The sequence below is a fragment of the Felis catus genome, chromosome B1, assembly GCF_018350175.1.
Source record: "Felis catus isolate Fca126 chromosome B1, F.catus_Fca126_mat1.0, whole genome shotgun sequence".
NCBI classification, from domain to species: Eukaryota; Metazoa; Chordata; class Mammalia; order Carnivora; family Felidae; genus Felis; species Felis catus.
Window position 1 is genome coordinate 35,894,848 of NC_058371.1, and position 25,115 is coordinate 35,919,962.

The 25,115-nt window shown below is 53.1% G+C and overlaps 2 protein-coding genes and 1 long non-coding RNA gene across 10 annotated transcripts; 2 read left to right on the forward strand and 1 right to left on the reverse strand.

Annotated features, from left to right (window-relative positions):
• Positions 1–606: 606 nt before the first annotated feature.
• Positions 607–3,400, forward strand: NUDT18 (nudix hydrolase 18). Its single transcript, XM_003984715.5, has 3 exons — positions 607–1,003; positions 1,867–2,080; positions 2,344–3,400. Exons 1-3 carry the CDS (start codon positions 842–844, stop codon positions 2,937–2,939), a joined length of 972 nt encoding a protein of 323 aa, XP_003984764.1. The 5' UTR covers positions 607–841; the 3' UTR covers positions 2,940–3,400.
• Positions 3,401–3,894: 494 nt separating this feature from the next.
• FHIP2B (FHF complex subunit HOOK interacting protein 2B) lies at positions 3,895–22,006 on the reverse strand. 8 transcript variants are annotated; one of them, XM_023252519.2, is made up of 17 exons: positions 21,852–22,006; positions 17,506–17,584; positions 14,416–14,588; positions 11,560–11,664; positions 11,342–11,464; positions 10,889–11,116; positions 10,589–10,785; positions 10,191–10,299; positions 9,896–9,972; positions 9,147–9,336; positions 8,515–8,660; positions 8,269–8,397; positions 8,004–8,094; positions 7,656–7,799; positions 7,136–7,276; positions 6,820–6,920; positions 3,895–6,591 (listed from the first exon to the last, which is right to left on the reverse strand). In XM_023252519.2, exons 1-17 carry the CDS (start codon positions 21,894–21,896, stop codon positions 6,453–6,455), a joined length of 2,217 nt encoding a protein of 738 aa, XP_023108287.1. In that variant the 5' UTR covers positions 21,897–22,006; the 3' UTR covers positions 3,895–6,452. The 8 variants fall into 8 exon arrangements, with proteins under 8 accessions (XP_023108287.1, XP_044911341.1, XP_044911342.1 ...); XM_045055406.1 differs by having other exon boundaries at positions 7,617–7,799; XM_045055407.1 differs by having other exon boundaries at positions 8,004–8,109.
• LOC105260485 lies at positions 21,697–23,716 on the forward strand. Its single transcript, XR_890213.4, has 2 exons — positions 21,697–22,310; positions 22,594–23,716. It is a non-coding gene; the product is annotated as an uncharacterized LOC105260485 (long non-coding RNA).
• The last annotated feature ends 1,399 nt before the right edge of the window (positions 23,717–25,115 follow it).

A 25,115-nucleotide genomic window follows, 5' to 3' on the forward strand; every position in this document is an offset into this window, starting at 1 on the left:
TGGCTGATTCCAGACCTTCTTTCTATCCCCCGTCCCCTCCTCCCATCTCCAGCCACACCTTGACCATCTCAGCCCTGCTTCCTCCTTCCTCTGAGCACCTGTCACACCTCTTGACCAAGCCAATCATTTAGCACTTGGCTTATAACCCTCAGATGACTTTTTATTATATGTTTATGTCCACCTTCCCAAGGTCAGAATCTCCTCCAAGGCAGGAGCTACTCTTCCTCCTGCGACAGTGACATGAGGTACATTTTTAGTGAAGAAAGAAGGTTATTTGGGAAGTGATCAATTTGGGCAATACCATGGTATGTGTATAACCACAGCTGTACAGTATAGGTCCAAGCCACAGCCCCGGGCCTCAGTGATGTCATCGGCTTGCTGTGACGTCATCGTCGCTGGCCACTGTGGCGCTCCTCTGCAGCCTGCAGGCACGATGACGTCACCGTCCGAACTCGCCCAGACAAGTGCTTGCTGGAGGAATTAGCGAAGCTGGCAGCTAGAAATGCCGGAGAGAGGCCGGGGCGGGGCGGGGCGCGGGGAGGTAACTGAGAGGCAGAGGTCAGTGCGCTGCGCACACCACTCAGACCTGGCTCCTAGACCCTCTACGGACTGGCCCCGCCCCCTCAGTCACTGACGCGAGCCAGCCAATCCGGGCAGCCCGCGGTGACGCGTAGCCTATCAGCGGACAGGGCTCGCCGGGCGCTTCCGCGTTCTCGAGCTCGCCTGGTCCGAGTCGGCAGGGGGAGGGGGCGAGGGCGACTGACTGGGATCTCACCCGCGTCCCACCCCACCCGGCGCGACCCACCTGCGGGGGCCCGTCCGCTGCCTCCCAGGGGACCCGATGGCCTCGGAGGGTCTGGCCGGGGCGCTGGCGGCGGTGTTGGGGGGCCAGGGGCTGAGTGTGCACAGCTGTGACTCGGAACCGGCCGAGGAGCCGCCGGCGCCGGTGCGGCTGCGGAAGAACGTCTGCTACGTGGTGCTGGCCGTGTTCCTCAACGAGCAGGTGAGCGTCCGCCCGCCGGGCCCAGCGCCCGGCCCTCTGGAGCACGCAGCCAGCCCCGGTGGGGACAGAGGACCTACCGACAAGAGCCACCGCTTCTTAGTGCGTGGTGCTTCCCAGTTTTGCAAAGCACTGACACTCACACTTACATCTGAGTTTTGTGCGGCCCAGCCCCGAGACTGTACCCTCAGAAGAGGGATCTGAGGCCCAGGAACCTGTTTATTTCCTCCCTGTAGGCCTCACTGTCTTGAGAGGAGGGCTGCCTTCTTTCCCCAGAATCTAGCATAGTGCCCGCCTCAGAGTGGGCTCAGATCTGTCCAGTGCTTCAGAGACCTCTGGGTCCCATGGACAGTAATGGCACAACCTGCACTTATACTCAGACTTTCTGCCCCACCGTGTGATGTTCTTTTGTGCTGATCCCTGTACAAGTTGCTGCAACAACAGCTAGAAGGGGCCAGGGCTGTAGGTAGGAGTTTATGGGGTGGGGCCTGGGAGTGTGTTTCAAAGCCTAGGCCCCAGTGTGAGGCCCCTCCATGAAGGTAGGGGGGATGTCTACAATGCATCTACAGACAGGAGTCAGTGCAGGATACATGGCAAGCCTCACTGTGGGGCCTAATCCCCAGCCCCTGAAACAGCTCCCAGGAATCTTAGCCCCTTTCTGAAATGGAAGTCTGAAAGCAAAGAGGGATACATTGCACAGCGAGACAGCTGCAGCCCCCAAGCACACAAGGACCAGTCAACAATTTGAGGTATCCACCAGTAAGGGGGTGTTGGGTGACTCTGTTTGAGCTAGGATCTAACCCCAGGGCAAGGGAAGGTTCCCAGCCCAGCTGTGGTGGGGGTGAGGATCCTCTCTCTCCCCTCAGGATGAGGTGCTACTGATCCAGGAGGCCAAGAAAGAGTGCCGTGGGTCCTGGTACCTACCCGCGGGGAGAATGGAGCCTGGGGAGACCATCGTTGAGGCACTGCAGCGGGAGGTGAAGGAAGAGGCTGGGCTGCACTGTGAGCCTCTGACGTTGCTGTCTGTGGAGGAGCGGGGCCCCTCCTGGATCCGCTTTGTGTTCCTCGCTCAAGCCACAGGTATGGCCCACCTGGTGGCAGTGTTTGGCAGGGGGCAGTTGACACCTTTCCCCCAACTTGTCCTCTGGTGAGATGAGCCCCTTATTCTGTCTGGTACAAGCCTGGCAGCTCCAGATTCCAGCCTGAAGATTTGACCCACAGCCCCCACAGCCCCATGACCCTGGGTCAGGGCTAGAATGCCTGGGTGGCCATTTACTCCGCCAGGCCCAGCATTTCTCTCAACAGAGACCCTTTCCTCCACCCCATCCTCGACATCCCTGCAGGTGGAATTCTCAAGACTCCCAAGGAGGCAGATGCAGAGTCCCTGCAGGCTGGCTGGTACCCTCGGACCTCCCTGCCCACTCCGCTGCGAGCCCAGGACATTCTGCACCTGGTGGAGTTAGCTGCCCAGTACCGCCAGCAAGCCAGGCACCCTCTTATTCTGCCTCAGGAGCTTCCCTGCAGTCTGGTCTGCCAGCGGCTTGTGGCCACCTTTACCAGCGTCCAGACAGTGTGGGTGCTGGTGGGCACAGTGGGGATGCCTCACTTGCCCATCACTGCCTGTGGCTTCACTCCCATGGAGCAGAGGGGTGGCATCAAGATGGCCATCCTGCGGCTGCTACAGGAGTGTCTGACCCTTCACCACTTGGCAGTAGAGACCAAGGGGTTGCTTGGACTGCAGCACCTGGGCAAAGACCATGCAGATGGCATCTGCTTGAATGTGCTGGTGACTGTGGCTTTTCGGAACCCAGGTATGCAGAGGGAGCCCCCAAAGGTTCGGGGTGAGAACTTTTTTTGGTGGAAGGTGATGGAGGAAGACCTACAAAGCCAACTCTTACAGAGGCTTCGGGAATCCTCTGTCGTCCCAGTCAACAGATAGGAAGGTGCCATCTCTGTGCAAGGAGCTGGGTGACTGTGCTCCCCCCACTGTGGCTTTGCTTTCCTCTGGGGGAAGCAGGAGGTTGGCAGTCAGGGATCTGGTGGTGTTGGGAGCAGGCAGGTTGTCTGGTCCCCTGGTTGTCAGGGGAATTTCCTTCTCCATGGAGCTGGTCCCTACATCGCACCGAAAGGACAGTGCCTTTAACCCAACAAGGATTCCAGAGCTCAAGGACCTAATTGCCCCATGGGTACCGATGAGGGCCCTCCTCCCTGAGGGGATGGATGTGAGAACCTTCTGAACGTGAGATGGCTACTCGTCATCATGAACCTACTTGTCATTTTCCATGCTTGCCTCAGGAAAGGCCTACATCTGATTCTCAGGCGCTGAGAACATGGACTGGGTGCTGAGGGAGGTCATTCCAAGGGAGTGGGCCCCTTGCTGAGTAAATACGTGGTACTTAACTTTGCTTTCCTGCCTAAATGTCTCTGTGGAGAGGGAGTGAACAGGAAGAGGGGAGCACATCAAAAAAGAAGCTCCTCCCCTTGTCCCACCACCGCCCCCCACATCTTCCCAGACAGCAGGCCCGTGTCCCCCACTTGCAGGACTGGGGCAGGCCGACTTCCTGCCACCCACTGTAGCGTCTGTGGCCCAGTGGGATTCTCTTTCTCTTGTCTGCCATGGTGCGAGGTGTCCACATCCCCTCCAAGGTTTGAGCTGTGAGAACACCAGAAACTCCCAGGGGGGCAAGGAGTTGTGAAAGCTGGCCCTGCCTCTCAGCAGAGTTTCATCTCTTTGGGCTTCCCTGTCCCCTCCCTGCATCACTCTGCCTACCTCTAGGCTCCTGCCTCTGCCATTCTACAACTCCAGACCAAGCCAGACCAAAACCTTTTATTCATTTCCCTTCAGTTCAGAAGACTCTTGATTTAAAAAAAAAAAAAAAAAAAAAAAAAAAAAATTTTTTTTTTTTAAAAGAACTTTACTAAAATTTAAGGAAAAAACCCACAGGAAGTGAACAAAGAAAATATATCATGTGCTACTCAATGGACGTAATACAGATTTCTGGTTCTGAGCAAGGAAACACTTGATGAGGCTTCCCTTCTGAGGTAACTCCATTCTGACACTGAAGACCCAGGATAACCTCCAAGGCCCCCTTCCCATCCCCTCCCCCTGCCATCTTTTTCTAGCGTTAGGCTGTGGTAGGAATCCTTTTGTCCCCTCTGAGGACAAACATCTCCCACATGATGGAACCAAACCCTTTCACTCTGGTTCACTTCTCTCAGGGTCTGAGGGACCCACCAGTCTATATCCATGTCGAAGGGCAAACTTTGCTCCCACTTTATTTAGCCTATAGTAGTTTTCAACCCTGGGTGCCCATTAGAATCACCTGGAGAGCTTTAGTAACAATGCTGGGCCGCCCCCCAGAGACACAGCTTTCACTGGTATTGTAAAAAGCAAACCAAGTGATTCTGACATGCACTGAGGTGAGAGCCACTCAGCAGCCCTCTCCAAGTTTCCAACTTGCTCTCTCCTGGAGTTCTCTCAGCTACCCCTCCTGAGTGCACCCCCACACGCATACATTTAGGGACCAAGTTTTTAAAATATGAAGTCCTCTAAAGCATTCATACAATTCCCAACATACAAACCTCAAAATGAGACTTGCATACAGATGCTTCAGATGGCCCATTCTTTCCCGGAGTCTCCAAGGCTAGCTGGCTCTCGGCTGTAGGTAAGCTGGGCAGAAATAGTGTGGCTTGGCCAAGAGAGAGCCTGGTTCCTGGCAGGCGCAGAGGAACATCAGATTTGCGCTGCCAGAGCCTGTCTCTATTTACCACCCGCCCCCCAGCACACTGCCCCCCCCCCGCCCCGCTCTAGTGCTGGAAAAGGAATTTGTCATTCTCAGGGAGGAAGATGGGCCTGAATGAGCAGCGGAGGCCTGCGCAGGAGGACACGAACAGTGGAGATCGGGGCAGCTGTGCCCACGCAACCAAACCATTGATTGCTGTGTTGTCTGGGGGGACGCAGTGCGAATGCTGAGGGGGATGGAGGAGGGGAGGATCTGTGACTCCCGGATGCTCAAATGTTTTCTGACTTGAAGAGTTCAGACCCAATTTGCTCCATGAGCTCTGCTCCCCTGTCCCACGCCAACACCCACGTGCGCACACACGCATGCACGCACATGCACGGTGTCCTTCTGAGCGGCAGTTAAGTCCTCCCCAGCTTGGAGGAATGCAGGAGAGGGAGAGGTCACTGAGTTCCTCCTCTTTCATGTCACCTCCTGGCAACCTGCGGCCGGCTTCTAGAAGCGGCATAGGCAGGAAAAGGAAGCGAAAGGGGCTCTGGCCTGCTCCTCCTTGCCCAGGAGCGAAGCCAGCCACTGCAGTCCTGCTGTGAGGTAATGCCTGGCGCCGCCTGTGTGTTCCTGCAGGTTGAGACAGATTCGGGCCGGGTGGGGTGGCAGCCCCAGCTGTGAAGGGCATGCAGAGAGAACAACACTACAACTGGCTGCCTGTGCCCCAGCACCTCCCTGCTAGGCCTTGGGGGCTTGGGGTCAGGTGGGCATCCTGGCCTCATCTCTCCCCTTGGCTCCCTTGCTCCCCTGGAAGAGTATTCCGTCAAGAACTCTGTGGGCTGGGTAAGATGTGGAGGGCCAGGCCTGGCCTCCCCGGGTCTCTGATCCCCTCTGCCCAGGTGTTGAGGACCTGCCGAGACGGGTTCAGAGGCGCCAGAGAGAAACCAGCTGGAGCCAGGGCCTGGCACCCAGCCCCCCACTTCCCAAGCCCTCTCCTGCCCTGGCTGCAGTTGCACCAAGGCTCTCATTAGCAGCTGCCCCCGCCTGGGCGCGGAGCATGCTTTGGGCATTTGCCATGAGGTGGTTGGGAATTTTGCAACAGCCTCCAAAAGGGCCGGGAAGGGAGAATCGGCTTCTCTGCCATCCACTGCCCCTTCACCACAGGTTAAGTCAAGAAGGCAGGAGAAAAAATGTCAAGTCTCAGCAGCATCTGTGGTACCTAGCAAGACACAGACAGGGCTCCCACGCCCCCATCTCTCTGGCCTACAGTTCTGACCAGCCTGAGAGCCATCACTCACTCCCCCTGTGCCCCTGGAATTGAGCCACAGGTTTTGGCCCTGGCCACAAATCGTCCGTAGAGACAGGTGACATGCACGGAACACATGAGGGTTTGGGTCTGGGTGCTCAGCTGGCAATTACCCAGCTCTCCTGAGAAAGCCCCGAGGACACCATGCTGTCTGGGAGGCCATCTCTTTTGCTCCTTGGCCTCTGGTACCTTGGAGACCCACTCCCTGAACCCAGTCTGGTGTGACCGACAGGCCACGGTCTTCTTGAGTTAACCTGGGAGTGGAAGCCCAGGCCTCCTCAGAGGCAGAGGCACCTGGGATGTAGAGGTGGAACCAAGCTCCCACCCTGGGAGGCGGGAGGTGGCAGCCATGCCAGGTGGGAGGCAGCTCTTGGGCAGAGGTGAGGACAGGAGTCCCCCATCTGGTCCTGCTCTTGGCTCAGACATGCCCTTCCTGGGGCGGGGACAGGTGCAGGTGAGGACTGTGCGGGGGGAACTTGACAAAAGCGATGGCAGCCAGCTCCTTGCAGAATTCCTCAAGAACCACCACGCCCTGGAGGAGAGTCTGGTGGTCCAGCCTGAGGGAGACAGCATGGGGGTCATAGCTGGGAGGCAGCAGGAGCGTACCCAGGATGACAACCCAGTGTCCATGAGGTACATCCCAATGGCAGACACCTCTGAGGGAAGATGGAGTTCGGCAACGGGCCCTCTTTGCCCCCTGGCCTGTGCTCCTCCCACTTCCCTTGATCACTCTGCCCTCCCACCCCAGGGTCCATCCTTGGGCACCACTTCCCTCGGTTACTTACTGCTCCCCGGGGACCTGACCCATCAGCTGCTTGCGTACCAGGAGCAGTTTGCCTGGGAACTGAGGTACTCTCTGAATTCTCTGCATCAAGTCCCCGATCACCTAGAGCAGGAATGAGACAGGACTGAGGGGGGCAGTGGTGACACTCATGCAGGGTCCCTTGGCTCTGCAGTACCGTGGCAGGGGAGGGGCCGTGTGCCTGTGCCTTCCCCTGGCGCTGGCCAGGGTTCCCACTCCTGTAGCCCCCCACCCCCGTCCCATTGCCCTCCCTTCCTGCACCACCAGCGACACATGCCCTTCGGCTCCGGCATCCTTACCCTGACAAGCACAGAGAACAGACTCCTGCACCCAGGGGCCAGGTTGATGTAGGGATCCAGGAGATACTCATGGATAAGGGGGTGGGGGAAGAGGGCAAGCCGGGACAGGACTGAGGTCACTTGCAGGTTCAGGCTGTATGGCTGTAGGGAACACAGTGGACAAGCTGAGGGTTGGCAGGGGGCGGTGAGCATTTTTGCACTCCCCCAGCCAGGCGCCTGGCCAGTGTGAACGTGTGCGGGGGTGGGAGTCTCACGTGATGTGTGTGTGTCATGGATTCCCTGGGGCTGAGGGCCAGAACATGTTAGGGCATGTGGAGCAGAGGCAAGATGGGGCTTCCCGCCTGGAGAACGGAGAGGGGAGGGGTTGGGGGAAGGAGAGTGTGGAGCTGAAGAACCAAAGAGGGCTCGACCCCCAGGGCCAGGCCACTCTCCTGAAGGACTCCAGAGGCAAACTGCCTCGAGTTTTCCTGTGGGCCCTCACCTTGTAACCTTGTAGCCAGGGCCCAGTCCTGTTGACTACCTGTTCCAAAATCCGGGACATGCGGTCAAACAGCATTCGGAGGAAGTGACCCTCAAAGAAAGGCCGTTCAGGCTCATGGGGGTCCAGGGGTGTGGGACCGAGGGGCCAGCCCCAAGGGGAGACTCGGGAGCTGCACTCCTGGAACTGAAACAGAAGTGAGAGTTGAGGAGGTGAGCCCAGTGGTCAGGAGGCACCCACAGGCAGAGGAAGCCATGTGGGAAGGACACACTCGAGGTTCTTGGCCGGAGCAGGGAAGAGAGAGAGATCACAGAGGGAGAAGGTGGAATTTATCAATACCACGGCTTTGAGGGATGAGAAGTGGATGTTGGCAGAAGCTTCAACACTTACCAGTCCATAAGCATCGTGGACGTACGTGTCATATCCAGTCTCCTCTAGGAAAGCTGAGGTCTTGGCTTCCTCGGGAACCAGGCAGAGGAAACTGAGAGACAGGACCCTAGGTGTGGAGGGGCTCCGGCTGGGCTGCTCTGTCTTTCCCTTCCCCCTCTCCAGCCCTGAGGGAACACTCCCTCCTGGGCTGCCCCTCATCGGGGCTATGGCCAAAGATAGAACAAACAAACCTCAAGTGACTTAGATTTCCTGACCAGCTCCCTACCTGTTGACGATCTCGGTCACTGCTGTTTTGCCATCTGAGTTGGTGGCAGGGGCTGGGGGAGGCTTTGCAGAGGGTTGAAAGCTGGAGTTGAGGAAGCCGTCCGTGAAGTAGGGGTCTTCCTCCAGATCTCTGTGGCCAGGGCAGACGAGTGGTACCAAGGAATAAATGAATAAGTGTGGGGGTACTGAGGGCCGTAATGGGTCCTGGGCAGCCTGAGGCTTCCCAGAGGAACAAGGTTTCACTTACAGGGTGTCCTCGTAGCTCTCGGGCTCAGGTGAGCCTCGGGCCACATAATGGCGGCCCTCGAGGTTGCAGAGGACCAGGCTGCGGAGGACCTGCTCGTGTGGCTTCTGGAGCAGCTCCTCAAACAGCCGCAGCGTGGTGATGCTGATCTGAGTAAGAAAGGGTTAGCAGGCGTACCTAGGAATTGCTCACTCGGATAAGAAAGATCAGACAGCAGGGTTTGGGGGGAGTGGGTGGGTGCTGGTCTAGGAGCCAGGAGTCTGCCTGGTGCTGGTTCTGTTACTAATTTGATGTGTGCTATCGGGTAAGCCAACTGGCTTTTCTGTGTCTCAGTTTCCATGTTTGCAAAACGGAATATCGGCCTCACCTAGCTCAGAGTGGATGTAAGCCTCAAACAAGCCAAATGAATATGAAATAGGTCTGGAAAATATCAAGTCACATGGCAAGTATGCGATCACAGAAAACTATGTGACAAAAGCAGTCTGGCCGCCATGACCATGTCACTGTTGGGGGCGCAGGTAGGAGTTCCAATGCCTCAAGGTAAGCTAACGACAGTGGGAAGAAGCATGCAGGAAATCCCTTGGGTAGGGGTTGATGGGAGGCAGTAGGATAAGCCCCCTCCTGCCCCACCTCACCTCATCAGAGAGGTGATCGCAGTGCCCGATGAGGTGAGCGCACAGAGTGCGGGGGCCATCTTCGGGGGCTGCGGGCTGCGGGTCTGCACCCAGGAGGAAAGCCACAGCCTCTCGCAGCAGCGCAGGGGAGCGGAGCTGGCGCAGCATGGCCGTGAGCAAGGCGGTGGAGGTCAGCACACTCTGCTCAGAACTACAGGGAGACAGGGGCACCTGGTGGCTTAGTCAGTTAGCGTCTGGACAACTGGACAACTGTCAGTGCAGAGCCTGCTTGGGATTCTCTCTCCCTCTCTCTCTCTCTGTCCCTCTCCTGCTCGCTCGTACTCCCTCTCTTTCAAAAGAAATAAATAAATAAACTTGAAAAAAAAAAAACTACAGGGAAAGAGCACTGAGCCAGGCCTGGGGTCTGAAAGCCAGACGGGGGACGTAAGACCAAAGAGGCAGCTAGGAGTGAATGAATGTGGTGCTGACAGAACCCCTTCCTGGTTTCCTTACATCTTGGCTTATATTTCTCGCTCCCTAGCCCTCCTGAGGTCCTAGAGTCCAGGAGCGGGAGGACTTTGTCAGCCCATGTGGCTCTGAGCCACGTGTGTCAGGGGGCCAAACCTGGCAAACATTAACCATGGAGCCCACAGACCCATGTGACTCTGGCCAAGGAGGTCCCTGGCCTTAGGGACAGGAAAAGGTTTGGTGGGGAGGGGCAGCTGGATCCAGACCATGGCCATGCCCAAGGGGACTGGACATAAACTTACACATGCAGGAGGTGGGGCTGCAGAATCTCCATGAATAATTTCTCAGCTACAGCCTTTGCCAAGGCGTCTGCAACCACCTAGGTGCCAAAGAGCATGTATTAAACACATTTTACCCCACGAGTGCTTTCCACTGAGAAACAACTGTGTCCTTGCACAGTGTCTAACATAACAGGCAGACCTGGGGCCCTAGTTCCTGAGAGACCTACTTGTTCCTCAAGGTGGATGCAGTGAAGAGAGTGGGGTGAACCGCGGGGCACCCCCACAGACAGCCCTGTTGATGTCCGCCCCTGCTCACCACGTGTGCCTCTGTGATGAGGTGGTCGCAGTAATCAAACCAGCCCAAAAAGGCAGCCAAGGCCTCCTTGCCAGGGAAGGAAGCCTCATCAGACGGGGCACTGGGCAACCTGAAGGGGGAACCAAGAAAGGAGCTGGGAGGCCTGCCTCAGGTACCTTCTGGAATCTGGGCCCCTTCTCCCTGCAACCACTGTTGCTGGGAGATCAGGTACAGAAGCAAAAGTGGTGTTTTCCTCAAGGGAAAGCTGGGATGGGCTGGGTTGGGCTATACCCTCAGGAAGAGGGTGGCCAGCAGGGGTCCCCATCCCTCCTGGGAAATCAGAGGAGTGGCTACCAGAGGACAGGGAGGGCTGCTAGCCACTGAAGATGCAGCCCTGCTTTCCCTGGCCAAGTGCCTACCTCCAGCTGATGCCCTCTAAAGCGGCAATGTCTGCGGGGTCCAGGAAGGTGGGCATGGACTGGTACAGCTGGCAGAGGTGCTCGACGATGGCAGGGCAGCAAGGGCTGCTGTGCACCAGGTAGGTGGCAGCTGCCTGTGAAGCCACACTTACCAGGAGCAGCAGGTTCTCCTGGGCCTTCAGAGCCACCCGACCTTTCTAGGGGCAGGGGTACAACTTCAGGGACATACATCTGAGCCCCCAGATCCCCTCCCAGCAGTTCACCCTCCCCACCCCTGCCCACTCTGTGTGCAGCTAGCACCTTGCTCTTGCACAACCCGATCAGAGAGGTGATCAGGTTGCTTTCCCCAACTCCTCCATCTGGCTCCTCCGTCTCAGCAGGCAGCTGGGCGGTCAAGGCCTGGGCCTTACAGGGACTCAGGTCAGGAGACTTGCTGTGGGGGTGGTCCTTGTCTTGGATGCTGGCTGCCTCTCTAGGCAGGGTGATGGGTTCTTTGGATGACTTCTTCCTACTGACAATCTTTTTACCCTGCAAAGAAGGTTGCATGAGGCCAGCTCATGGTACAGACCATTCCCCATGATGCCCCCTTGGGAATACAGGCTGCACACTGGCTGGGAGGGCCTCGGCGTGGAGCTAGAGAGGAAGCCGCCTAGGTGCCTGAGTACCTGCTCCATCCTCTACTTCCTCAGAAGGGCCACAGGGGTCTGCCCTGGGGTCTGGGCCCTCCCGCTTCTGTTCCCCAGAGGTGCTCACTTCCAGGATGTAGGTGAGCAGGGCTGGATCCTGTTGGATCTTGGAGCAGAGAACGGTGGTGAACTGCACCTCCTCCTTTTCTGTTTGGGATCCAGGAACTGTCCCACCAAGTCGGAGAAGCTTCTAGAAGGGAGGCAAGATAGAAACAGAAGGGAATGGGGTAGCAGGGAAGAGAAGGGCTTGACCCTCAGACACCCCTTAGTTTCTTGGTCCCTCACCTGCACAGGCCTGTGGACGTTGAGGTAATGCAGGAGGGGGTGCTGCACCTGGGCCAGAACCTTGCTGAAGAACTGGAACACTTGCTGTCGCATGCCTGGGGGGTACTGGGGGTCAAGGAACAGAGTGCCCATCAGCAGATGAAGCCATGACCATCACCTGGAGTGCTCCTCCCCCACGGGCCATAGCACAATCCTCCCTTCTGTCACTGCTCAGAGGGCGCCTTTTCTGCAAGCCTCCTTCCTTCACTTCCTGGAGATACTACAGGTTTGCTTCCAGAGCACTACAATCAAGTGAGTATTGCAATAGGTGAATATCGCGATAAAGCAAGTCAAATTAATTTTTTGGTTTCCTGGTGAACATAAAAGCTGTGTCTACACTATATTATAGTCTATTAAGTGTGAAATTGTCTTGTATCTAAAAAGCAATGTACATGATCTTAACTTAAAAATACCTTATTGCTAAAAAATGCTAACCATCATCCACGCTTCCAGCGAGTCATAATCTTTTTGCCGGTGGAGGGTCTTGTCCCTATGTCGGTGGCTGCCGACTGATCAGGGCGGTGGTTGCTGAAGGTCGGGGTGGCTGCGGCAATTCCTGAAAATAATACAATGAAATCTGCCGTGTTGATCGAGTCTTCCGATTTCCCTGCAGCCCGCGATGCTGTTTCATAGCACTTTACTCACAACAAAACTTCTTTCAAAATTGGAGTCAAGCCTCTCCAACCCTGCCGCTGCTCTATCGACTGAGTTTATGTCATGTTCTGACCCCTCTGTTGCCATTTCAAGCATCTTCACAGCATCTCCACCAGGAGTAGCTCCCACCTCAAGAAACCATAGTTTTTGCTCATCCGGAAGGAGTAACTCCTCATCCGTTCAAGTCTGCTCACGAGACGGCGGCAATTCAGTGCCATATCCAGGCTCCTCTTCCAGTCCCGGCTCTCGCCGTTCCCCCCGACACACACCCACAGACACCTCCGCCACCACAGTCCGGAAGCCCTCACGGTCCTCCATGGGGGCTGCGATCGAATTCTTCCAAACTTCTGTTCATGTTGCTATTTTGACCTCTTCCCGTGAGTCACGAATGATCTTAATGGCACCTAGAATGGTGACTCCTTTCCAGAAGGTTTCAATTTACTTTGCCCAGATCCATCAGAGGAATCCCTGTCTGCGGCAGCCATAGCCTTACAACATGCATTTCTTAAATAATAAGACTTGAAAGTTGAAATGACTCCTTGACCCATGGGCTGCAGAATGGATGCTGTGTGAGCAAGCACAAAAACCACGTTCACCTCGTCGTCCATCTCCATCAGCGCTCATGGGTGACCCGTGCACTGTCAGCGAGCAGTGGACTTACAACACTCAGTGAGCAGAAGTGTGGTCATTCAGGCTTTGTTGTTCCATGTACAGAGCACAGGCAGAGTGGATGGATTTAGCATCATCCTTATGGGCCCTCGGCCTTCCAGAATAGTAAATGAGCACTGGCTTCACTTGAAGTCACCAGCTGCCTGTCCTTTGAAGCTTTGAAGCCAGGCGTTGACTTTGCCTCTGTAGCTGTGAAAGTCCTAGGTGGCATCTTCTTCCAACAGAGGCTGCTTCACTACGTTGTAAACCTGTTGTTCAGTGTCGCCGTCCTCATGAATCATCTGAGCCGGATCTTCTGGAGAACCTGCGGCAGCTTCCACATCAGCTCCTGCTGCTTCGCCTTGCACCTTGATGTCACGGAGACAGCTTCTGTCCTCAGACCTCGTCAACCAACCTCTGCCAGCCTCAGACTTTTCTCCTGCAGCTTCCTCACCTCTCTCAGCCTTCACGGAATTGAAGAGAGTCAGGGCGTGCTGGATTAGGCTTTGGTTTAACAGGATGTTGTGGCTGGTTGGGTCTTCCATGCAGACCACCCGCACTTTCTCGATAACAGCAATAAGGCTGCTTTGCTGTCTTACCATTCCTGTGTTCACCGGGAAGCACTTTTAATTTCCTTCAAGAACTTTTCCTTCCCATTCACAACCTGGCTAACTGCTCGGGGCGAGAGGCCCAGCTTTTGGTCTATCTCAGCTTTCAACCTGTCTTCTTCACTAAGCTTAATCATTTCTAACTTTTGATTTAGAAACATGCAACTCTTACTTTCACTTGAATACGTAGAGGCCATTATAGGGTTATTAATTGGCCGAATTTCAACATTGTTGTGTTTCAGGGAATAGGGAGCCCCAAGGGAAGGGAGAGAGATGGGGAGTGGCTGGTAGGTGGAGCAGTCTTACATGGGCACTGTCTGTGGTGCCCGCAATTATAATACCAACATCAAAGATCACTGATCCCAGATCGCCATAACAGATATAATAACAAAGTTTCAAATATTATAAGAATTACCAAAATGTGACACAGAGACACGAAATGAACAAATGCTGTTGGAAAAATGGCGCCAATAGACTTTCTCAACGCAGCACTGCCATAATCCTTCAACTTGTAAAACATGCAGTATTTGTGAAGCACAGTCAAGTGCAGTGCAATAAAACGAAGTCTGCCTGTATGAAACTGGCCTCCCCTGCACTGCCAATTCCCCGTCCCGCTTTATTTTTCTCCATGACCTTGTCATTGTTGAATATACTGCATGCAGGCTCCTCTTATTATCCACCACTCTCTGACTAGAATTTTTGTCTGTTTTAATCACTGCTGTGTCCCCAGCACCTAGGACCCTGCCTGGCACATGGCTGGTTCTTAGTACATCTTCGCTGAATGAATGCTGACAGTAATGGGAGCATTTCCTCAACCTAGGTGATGGGAGGACAGGTGGAAGAGCCTGGAACACAGGGGCTCCAGTTTGGGTGGAAGGTTCCAGGGGCACCCCAGGGTCCTGCCCACCTCAGCCTTGCCCAGCGTGCACAGGGTCTCCAGGATTTTGTGCTGCAGCAGGTATTCCAGACAGGGCCCTGCCTCGCCAGCTGCTGTCTGCTGCCTCTCCTCGTAGACCAGGATGTCCAACATCTGCCTCAGCCGCCAGGGAATATCTGTTTTCTTGGCGGGGGTGTTTTCATCTAATAGAGATTCAGGAAACAAAGGTGGGGGGGAAAGAGGGGCACTCTGTGTTGAGGGGGTCAAGCCCACAGTCCCCCTGGAAACACTGGGGGGTGCGGAGGGTAAACCTGGAGTAAGGCCAGGTTAACAGTTTGCTTCAAAGACCAAAGGAAATGGAAGTTAGCACTTGGTGCCTCTATATTTAACAAGACAAAAGATCTTTTAGGGACACCTGGGTGGCTCAGTTGCTTAAGGGTCTAACTTTGGTTTTGGCTCAGGTCATGATCTCATAGTTCATAGGTTCAAGCCCCACGTCGGGCTCTGCGCTGACAGTGTGGAGCCTGCTTGGGATCCTCTCTCTGCCCCTCCCCTGCTCACTTGCTCATTCTCTCTCTCTCTCTCTCTCTCTCTCAAAATAAATAAAATAAACATTAAAAAAATTACAAAAAAGTGGCATCATTTTTTCTCCAAACTCTGGGACATACAGAAGGGTACACTACCCAGGCTGCAGGCCAGCTCTGGGCCAAAGTGACAAGCCATGGGCTTAGGGGTCTCTGTCACATAATGTAGAAGCTGTCTTTTAGCAGCTTCCTGAGAGGTAACCTCCTGTCCTCTTTACACTCACAGGAGACAGTACTCCATTTTTTACAAGGCAGAAAAAAGTCCATGCACAACCACAGGTTCGGAGGCAAAGCAGTTTCACTGTGCGAAGGTCTTGGTGGAGAAGCTGGGGCTTTTGTAGTCAGAGTCTCAGACGGAGTGTTCTTGTAAAACTAGTTTTGATGCTTTGGGACTGGCCTTGGAGCACCCCCTAGCTTTTCTCAAAAGCATTGGCTTTTGAGCAACTTGGCTCACCTCCCCCACATCTGCACCTCTGGTCTAGGTACTGTTCAGAAAATGAATGGATGGGGTCAGATGAAACCTCAGGTGGACCTGAGTCAGTTCTGGATCTTTTCCCACTGTCCTGATAGATTGGGGCTCTCTGTCAAGAGATGTTCAGTCTAAAAGGTACAGACTTGGGGCACCTGGGTGGCTCAGTTGGTTGAGCGTCCGACTTCAGCTCAGGTCATGATTTCGCGGTCCGTGAGTTCGAGCCCCGCGTCGGGCTCTGGGCTGATGGCTCAGAGCCTGGAGCCTGCTTCCATTCTGTGTCTCCCTCTCTCTCTGCCCCTCCCCCGTTCATGCTCTGTCTCTCTCTGTCTCAAAAATAAATAAAACGTTAAAAAAAAATTAAAAAATAAATAAATAAAAGGTACAGACTTCCAGTTAAAAAATAAGTAAGTCCTGGGAATGTTAAGTACAGCATGGTGACTATAGTTAATGTACTGTATATTTGAAAACTGCTAAGAGTAGATCTTAAAAGTTCTCATCACAAGAAAAAAAAATTGGTAACTATACACGGTGATGGATATTAACTAGACTTATTGTGATGATAATTTCACAACATATCCATACATTGAATCAGTATGTTGTATATCTGAGTTATATGATATGTTACATCAATTATATCTCAATAAAAAAGGGTCTTCAGTTTAATTTTTTTAATAGCTAATGACATTTCTGATTCCTTTTAAAAATATTTATTTTGGGGGAGAGCGTAAGCAGGGGAGGGGCAGAGACGGGGACAGAGGATCTGATGCTGGCTCTGTGCTGACAGGCTGATAGCAGCAAGCCCGATGTGGGGCTTGAACCCACAAACTGCAAGATCACGACCTGAGCCGAAGTCAGATGTGCAAATGACTGAGCCACACAGATGCCCCTCTGATTCTTTTTTTTTCATGTTTATTTATTTTGAGAGAGAGAGCAGGGGAGGGGCAGAGAGAAAGAGAGAGAGAGAGAGCAAGAGAGAGAGTGAGAGTGAGTGGGGGGGGGGGAGGGAGAAAGAGAGAATCCCAAGCAGGCTCTGCGCTGTCAGCACAGAGCCCAATGTGGGGCTCAATCTCAGGAACCATGAGATCATGACATAATCCGAAATCACGAGTCAGACACTGAACCGACTAAGCCACCCAGATGCCCCCAAACATCTTCAGTTTAAAGCAATTGTTCTCAACTGGGGGCGATTTTGCCCACAGGAACATTTGGCAATTTTTGGAGACATTTATGGTTATCACAATGGGTAGGAGGTGCTACTGGTGTCCAGTGGGTAGAGGCCAGAGCTGCTGCTAAACACGCACCCCCAAAAGCTCCCCCCCCCACAACAAAGAGTGATTAAGTCCAATGTCAACAGTACCAAGATTCAGAAACGTGATTTAAAAGGACCTTTAGGGGTCCCTCAGAGTGTCCAAAGACTGCTTTTTAATTTCTTGGGCTGGCTCAGGCTGGAAATAAAGTCTTTAGGAAAGATGTAGACTGGAATCAAACCCTAGTCTGAACCAGGAGGTAGAAAGCCAGGGATGCAGGACAGGGTTACCTGGCCACCAGTGTGTATCTGCCAATACCAACATATTGACTACAGAGCAGCCAATCAGATTCCGCCCCTCAGAAAGCCATCCTGATGGGCCCAGATTACCCGAGGCTCTGGCTCTCAGCTAGGGGAGAAGGACACAGGCATGTTACATGCCTGGACTTCAGTTCTCCTCCTACCCTAGATTTCTATAAGGGAAATGCCCTCTAAGTCAGCTCAGGGAAAAGAGGAACAGGTACCTGGGGACTACAGGCCTGGACGTCTGCAGAGCTGGAAGCTAGAGGCAAGTGGGGCTCAACCTCTGCCTTGCAGTGTCAGGCCAGTGAGATGCCCCACTTCCTAGTCCCCACTCCTACTTCACTCAGCTCCTCTCCCAAAAGGTCAGGGTGGGGCCAGCCCCCAGTCTGAACTCCTCGGCAGCAGTTGTCACCTTATCCAGGACACCTGCATCTCTGCCTTGCGTGGTGACCCTGCCTACACCTTCCTCCCCACTCCCTGCAGGAGTCCCCCGTCCAAGGGGAAGCAGGCCCCACCTGTGCTTTCAATGTAGTAGTGCGTGATGCCCTTCCAGTGCTCCACGAAGGCCTCCAGCAGGTCAATGTTGGGCTCCCGCTGTGGAGAGAGCAGAGACACACAGCCTAAGTAGCCACCACAGTGATCACGGGCTCCGCTGCCACCATCACCCATCAGAACAGATGTTCCACCATTTACCAAGTGTTGGGTCAGTGCTAAGCCCTGGAGGAACCACTGTGATCCAGGTTCTCAAAGGGAACAATAACACATTTTCCCCAGGACAATCTCTTGGCACCTCTCCTGGACCCCCTCTGTCCTGGAAATGCTGTACTCCTGCTACATGTCATGATTCCACAGTCCCTGTCCTGGAAGAGCTAAGAATGTTGGTGGGGGAAACAGACACAGAAACAGATCCTCTCAAGACAGTTACACTACAATAGAAAGACATAGAGGAAAACAGTGAAGCGTCCCCAAAATAACAAAATAAAAATGATACACGTGGAAAACATGGCAGAGACAAAGCTTTTAGGTCCCTCTCAATATGAGAGTCTGCAAAAATCTGTGTTCAAGGCCACTGAAAGGCTTCGTTCAACCAGATGGGTAATGTTAGCATAATATTAATAAAGTGCCTTACTTACAACATGCTTGCATCTTTTTTTTTTTAATTTTTTTTTCAACGTTTATTTATTTTTGGGACAGAGAGAGACAGAGCATGAACGGGGGAGGGGCAGAGAGAGAGGGAGACACAGAATTGGAAGCAGGCTCCAGGCTCTGAGCAATCAGCCCAGAGCCTGATGTGGGGCTCGAACTCACGGACCGTGAGATCGTGACCTGGCTGAAGTCGGACGCTTAACCGACTGCGCCACCCAGGCGCCCCAATCTTTTATCCAAGGCTGAGAACTGCTGGAGGAGTTAGGGGTGCACAGCCTGAAGCCCCAGGGAATTCTATTCCCATTGTGAGCAAGCCCCAAACCTCTCCCTTTTCCAGAAGTGATCTCTCCATCTCTACACTGAGAGCAGCTTTGAATTGATAACTACTTTCTCTGAAAACTCCAAAAAAGAGCATTTGTTCCCTTTTCTTGCGGAGTAAATGACTACAGGAGAAAAATGCACAAATAATCCCTTACCACAGATGCTCATTTCTACCTCTCCATCTCTGCTCAGGCCACTCCTTTACCCCGGAAGCCCTGCATCCCCCTACGCTTGCCTAGATCCTAACAGTCACCAGTGAGGTCCGGCTAAGGGCCACCAGCTCCAGAAAGGCCTTGCCAGAGTTCTTGGACACATCTTTCTCTAACCTCACACTTTACTACATCATAGAACTGACAGTCTACTCCTTATTTATTCAGTATCTTTTGAGTGCCCACTGTGTACAAGACGCTATGCTAGACGCTATAAGCAATATAAGGATGCTGAAGACCCAGTGCCAGGGAGAAGAGAATATAAAACCACCCTGAATAACTCAGCTACAGGAAGTTGCATGAGGACACAGGAGAGATGGAACATGATCTCTGGGAAAAGAGCACTGGAACGGAGAAGGCTTTACTGAGGTTACCCTTGAACTAAAACTTGAAGAACAGGGTCCGAGTTCAACAGTTCGAGATGAAGGAAAGACATTTCCTGAAGAAGGAACTCTGCACAGAGTGTCTGGGACAAGGATGGGTTGATGAGTGTATGTGTCCCTGTACATCAAGCCACCAAGTCAGGATTGTTTTTTGCAGGCAGTGGGGGGCAGTCAACGACATCTTCTGAGCAGTGTTCCAGGCAGGGTCATCTGGCAGTTTTGTGTAGGAGATGAAGGCAGGAAGAATGGTTGGAAGGCCATTAAGATAGGAGAAAGAAGCCGTAACACTGAATCAGAGGCCCTGAAACGCTCCCAGACAACCTTGTCTTCTTTCAAAGTTAGCTGTGGGGGGCATGACTCTTACTGGAGTGGCACCTCCAGTAAGTCATTCCAAACACACTTTCCACATGAATTGACTGCATCTTACCACGTCCTGTGTGATACTATTATTGCTGGATTAGTGCTCACCTCTTCTACCAGACTGTGAGCTCCCTGAGGGCTCGGGTTCTGTGTTTTCTACCTCTGCCTGCTCCTAAAGGGCTCTGCACATAGTGACTACTCATTCATATGTACTAAATAGCTCAGCAAACTCCTTAACACCTCCTTTCCATAGTTTCTTGTCTCTTGGAAAGCCCCCTGCTCCTTGACCAGCACTATAATTATCTCACTTTTCTGTGATGGGCTCTCGTCTAGTCTCAAAATTCATTGATAGTCTCCTAAAACCTTGAGCTGGACTTACATTAGAAAAGAACAATTGGGTAAGAGGAGAACCCAGAGAACACAGACTGTTAGCAAACTGTAACGGACTGTCACAAAACAGACTGTTGGAAGAAAGCAAGGGAATCTACTATTAGTTATCATAACTCCAAAGGAACTATACCACATGATGATCTTTACTATCTTCGTTAATGATAACAAAGATGTTTTTTTAAAAGAACCATAAGGATTGCTATTCTGTTTTGTCAGAAGAGGGCAGGAAGGAGCACTCTCCCTCCTTATAACAAGGAGTCAAGCAACTTGCTGGGGTCCTAACCTGGTGACCCAGCCAGGGGAAGGGCTATGCCCTGATCTAGGGGGTAGAGAGCAAAAGAGGGGCTCCTATCTCTCCTGACAGCTATACTGGGTCAGCCAAACTTCTCCAGAATTGTCTATATATTGTATACTCAGGAGCAGAAGATCACTTGCCTAAAAATATCTCCCTTGAGGGGCGCCTGGGTGGCGCAGTCGGTTAAGCGTCCGACTTCAGCCAGGTCACGATCTCGCGGTCCGTGAGTTCGAGCCCCGCGTCAGGCTCTGGGCTGATGGCTCAGAGCCTGGAGCCTGTTTCCGATTCTGTGTCTCCCTCTCTCTCTGCCCCTCCCCCGTTCATGCTCTGTCTCTCTCTGTCCCAAAAAAAAAAAAAAAAAAAATCTCCCTTGACCACCAGTACCCCCTCCAGCCACTGATGCAGAAATTCCCTCATTGGAAGCATTAGAAATTCACTTCTCAAAACTAAGGCTCTCTCTGGCCCACCTACCCACGCTGCCCATGGAGCTTTCCCTGACAGGTATGAAGTAGTTTGTCACATCACTTTCTAAGATGACAGCTGTCTTGATAGGAGACAAGGAGGAGCGGAAGAAGAGATCATTTTAGAACCCCTCCCAAGGGGGGCTGCCCTGGAAGCACCTGGACATCGGGAAGGGAAGGGCTGGGGACAGGAGGAGAGGCAGGAGGAGAAGCTTTTCACTTTCTTCACAAATCTCATTAAGGCTGAGCCTGTTCCCATGTACAATAAGCTCTGTTTTGGGGGGGTGCGTTGAGGAGAAAGGAGGTGAAACACAAGTCTGTTTCTCCAGAGCAACTCTGATACAATATACTAAACCGATCAATTAGAGGAGGACTTCTACTTTGAGACAAAAGAACTGTTAACTCTACAGACAGATTCTTGGCAGGGTTGCTTTAAACAGAAGGCCTCTGGCCTACCCTATCCACACTGCACTTTTATCTCACTGAATGAAGTGAACCCGCCTGTGACCAGCCTTCAACTCCCAACAGAAAATGGCAAAAACACAAACTCTTCCTCACATGGCTGCCCCAAGGCCCCACCAGGCTGGCCTCTCCTGACTCAAGGTCAACCTGGCTCGGCTGGTGTGGTGCGGCTAGTGTGGTGGGAGATAACATTCTGTATACAGCCCCTGGGCCCTGCTGTTTCCTGGGCCAGGCACCCACCCACCTCTGGGTTGTGTATACACGGTCAGGGCTTGGGCCATCTGGGCCGGGACTTCTCAAGTGGAGGCTGAGAGACACGCGCCTGACTAAGGTCCTGGGGTTGTCTGGAGGCTCAGAAGGAGGGCAAGGGACGTCTATTTTTCAAGCCCAGGTGACCAGGAAGGGAGGAGCGTGGGCCGAGGAGGAAGGCGAACAGCCTGGGGAGGGGACTTTGGGGAAGAAACTCTTGGGTGACAAGGGAGCCCTCTGGCACAGAAGAGTTGGGGAACTGGGAGCGAACTGGGAACGGGAAGCAGGAAAAAGAGACAGGAAGCCATTTGGGGAGAAGGGTTAGGGGCTGGGGCGATACGGAGAGGGGCTGGAAGTCGGTGCGATCGGGAAAGAAGCCACGCGAAGCAGGAGTGCTGTGCGGGGGGGTGGGGGGGCGGCGACGGGGGAGAGAGGAGGCCGGGGAAAGGGCGCCGCGGCCTGGGTGGGGGTCCCTTCCCCGAGGCGGGCCCGCTTCCTCCGCCCGCCCGCACGCCGGTTCCTCCCCCGGTCCCGCGCCCGCCCTTCCGGCCCAGGCCCCGCGCGCCCCGGCCTCCCCCGCCTCACCGCCCCCACGGCCTCCTGCAGCAGCGCTCCGAGCCGGCTCAGCATGTTGGCGGCCCGGCCCGGCTCGGCTCGGCTCCCGGGCGGCGGCGGGCGGCGGCGGCGGCGGCGGCAGCGGCGGCGGAGCTCACAGGCGGAGCGCGGCCCGGGAGGCGCGGCGAGGAGGCGGGGCCCTGCCTGGCCCGCCCCGCCTCGGCCCGCCGGGGCAACCGCTGCCCACCGCCCCAGCCCCGGCCCGGCCTGGCCCGGCCCGGCCCGGCGTGGTCGGGAAGGAGGCCGGGCGCCGACGTATTTCGCCCGTGAAGAGCCAGGGGGGACGCTGAAGCCCGGCGTCGCAGCGGAGGGGCGCCTTCAAGTGCTGCCAGGGCTCCCTGGGGAGCCAGATGGCAGCGAGAAGGGCGCGTGGGACCGGGAGGTTTCTTCCTCCCGAGGAAGACAGGCTTGAGAACGTCTGTGGATCCTGTAAGTCTCTAGATGCCCCTACCCCCGCCCTCTGCCCAACACAGTAGCCACTGGCCGCATGAGGCTGTGGAGCGCTGAAACAAACGCGCTAGGCCTGATTGAGATGTGCCCGAAGGTCAAGTACACCCCGGATTCTGAAGACTTAGTACACAAAGAAAATGTAAAATAGCTCTCTGATGATGTTTGATGTTGATTACCTGTTGAAATCGTAATATATTAGATATATTGGGTTAAACGGACTAGATTATTAAAATTAATTTCCCTTGTTGCTTGTTCCTTTAAGTGGATACACCACTGGTGCAGAGGTTCTGCAGAGGAAGAGACAACTGGCCCGGTTGCCCTTCTAGCAGCACCAAGGAAAGAAACAGAAGATGGGTCTCCCATGTTGAGGCGCCCCCTACCAGGGCAAGGTGAGCCCAAGAATTACACAGGCAGAACCCTCAACAAGAGCAGGGTTTCCTGGAACTTCCGGAGCAGCAACTCTTGACAGTTTAAAGCCCATTTTCCCTACCACCTCCACCTCCAACCCTCAGGAATAGAAAGATCTTTCTGAGAAGAGGGCTGATATCTGTTCAAAATGTATTTCTGCTGACCACTGACATCTGATGAGAGGGTGAGGGGTAGCCTCTATCACAAAGCTGTAGGACCTAGAGCTGGGGGGAGGGGGTCTTGGGGCTTCACCACACTAGCCCTGCCTTTTGGGCTCCATTTACCAGTCAGGCAGAGGCCCAGGAGACAACGACCTGTCCAGAGATGGCTGTGTACCCTGGAGTGGAGCCTGGAGTCCAGGCTAAGTCACGAGGGGGGGTGGGGTAGGGGGGCAGGGTTCTGCCCAGCCCATCCAGAGCTGGCATTTGGATCTCAGTTCTCTGACAACTGCTTGGGAAAAAGAGACCTTTTAAAATAGTCCATCTGCAAATGGGCCCCTGTGAGGAGCCCTATGGGAAAGAAGAGGAAGCTTTCAGGCCAGAATGTGTAAGAACAAAGGGAAGAAACAAGCCTGTTGTGTACAGAGAGGCCACCTGGAGAGGTGGAGACCTGAGTCCAGTCCTGCACTGTGTTTTTCTGGGCCAGCTTCCTCATAGGTAAGGGAAGCAGCTGAATGGATTAAATCAGCTTTCCCCAAGAAACTCTGGGATATAGTGAAAGTGCATCAGGAATTCATAACCTTTCATTTGGCTTCACTTTAAAAATTTTGTCTTAGAACTTCTAATAAATGTTAGCGGAAACATGTGTTATATGCCAAAAGTGTTGGAGCCCACTGATGTACAGTTGACCCTTGAATAACATGGGTTTGAACCATACAGGTCTGCTTATACATGCATTTTTTTAGATACAGTGCAACACTCTATCTGTAATTTCTCATCCTTAAGATTTTTTCTTTTTAAAAAAATTTTTAAAAGGTTTTTTATGTGTTTTTGTTTTTTGTTTTAATGTTTATTATTTTTGAGAGAGAGAGAGCACACGTGGGGGAAAGGAAGAGAGAGAGAGGGAGACACAGTATCCAAAGCAGGCTCCAGGCTCTGAGCTGTCAGCACAGAACCCAATGTGGGGCTCCAACTCAGGAACCATGAGATCATGACCTAAGCCGAAGTCGGACACTTAACTGACTGAACCACCCAGGTGCCCTTATTTGGTGTGTGTGTGTGTGTGTGTGTGTGTGTGTGTGTGTGTGTGTTTGTAATCTCTGCACCCAATGTGGGGCTAAAACTCACAATCCCAAGATCAATAGTTGCATGCTCTTTTGACCAAGACAGCCAAGTACTCCTCTCCCTTGTGATTTTCTTAATATTTTCTTTTCTCTAGCTTACTTTACTCTAAGGATACAGTATATAGTGCATATAACATACAAAACATGTGTTCATTAACTGTTTTATGTTAGTAAGCCTTCTGGTCAACAGGCTATTAGCAGTTAGATTTGGGGGCAGTAAGAAGTTGTATGTGGATCTTCGACTGCACGGAGGAGTCAGCACCCCTAACCTGCATGCTGCTCAAGGGTCAACTGTAGTTAAAGTCTGACAGATTAGCTCATTGGGGAGAAGACCTTTGAATAAAGCCTTTCCTCCTGTCAGTTTAAATGAGGGTGGAAGGCTATTGGAGGGTGAATAGTTTTAAATGTGCAAGTCACTTAAGCCCTGATTCAAGAAGAGGGGGCATGGACACTGCCACTCGATGGAATGAGAATGGATTTGTGTGCATTTTTAAACCACCACAATTTTGTAACTACTTACCTGTATGAATCAGGATTTTCCTGATACTATGCAGCCAAATGCAACAAAAAAGGGCAACTGTCATATACAAATCTCAAAAATTTTTATTCATCAGAGCTTCTTTGTTCTCACTCATTTTTATAATTAACTATAAAATTCAATTTATAAATGTATTCCAATTACTAATAATAAGATGTAATTTTTACTTTTTTAATGTTTTTATTTAATTTTGAGAGAGTGTGAGCAGGGGAGGGGCAGAGAGAGAGGGGAAAAGAGGATCCGAAGCAGGCTCTGCACTGACAGCAGAGCATGATGCAGAGCTCAAACCCACGAACCGTGATACCATGACCTGAGCCAAAGCCAGAGGCTTAACTGACAGCCACCCAGGTGCCCCCAAGATACACTTTTTGAAAAAAGTTTTGCAAACTGCTAAGTAATCATGAAGATTTTGTATCTGTTCATGTGCATGTGCCTGTTCATGTGCATGTGTGTGTGTGTGTTGCAGGAAGAGGCACTGAGAGATTCTTCTAAGGTTTTGTTTTAGGGACCCACCTCCACTTCAGGTCTCCAAATCTCAGGAACTTAAAATCCTTTA

Coding starts and splice junctions, on each gene's coding strand:
- NUDT18 (XM_003984715.5), top strand. CDS start 842: ATGGCCTCGGAGGGTCTGGCCGGGGCGCTGGCGGCGGTGTTGGGGGGC. Junction 1,004..1,866: donor CCGTGTTCCTCAACGAGCAG/GTGAGCGTCCGC, acceptor CTCTCCCCTCAG/GATGAGGTGCTACTGATCCA. Junction 2,081..2,343: donor GTTCCTCGCTCAAGCCACAG/GTATGGCCCACC, acceptor ACATCCCTGCAG/GTGGAATTCTCAAGACTCCC.
- FHIP2B (XM_023252517.2), bottom strand. CDS start 21,896: ATGCTGAGCCGGCTCGGAGCGCTGCTGCAGGAGGCCGTGGGGGCG. Junction 9,337..9,895: donor CAGCCCCACCTCCTGCATGT/GTAAGTTTATGT, acceptor GTCTCCCTGTAG/TTCTGAGCAGAGTGTGCTGA. Junction 8,661..9,146: donor GCGATCACCTCTCTGATGAG/GTGAGGTGGGGC, acceptor TTTCTTACTCAG/ATCAGCATCACCACGCTGCG.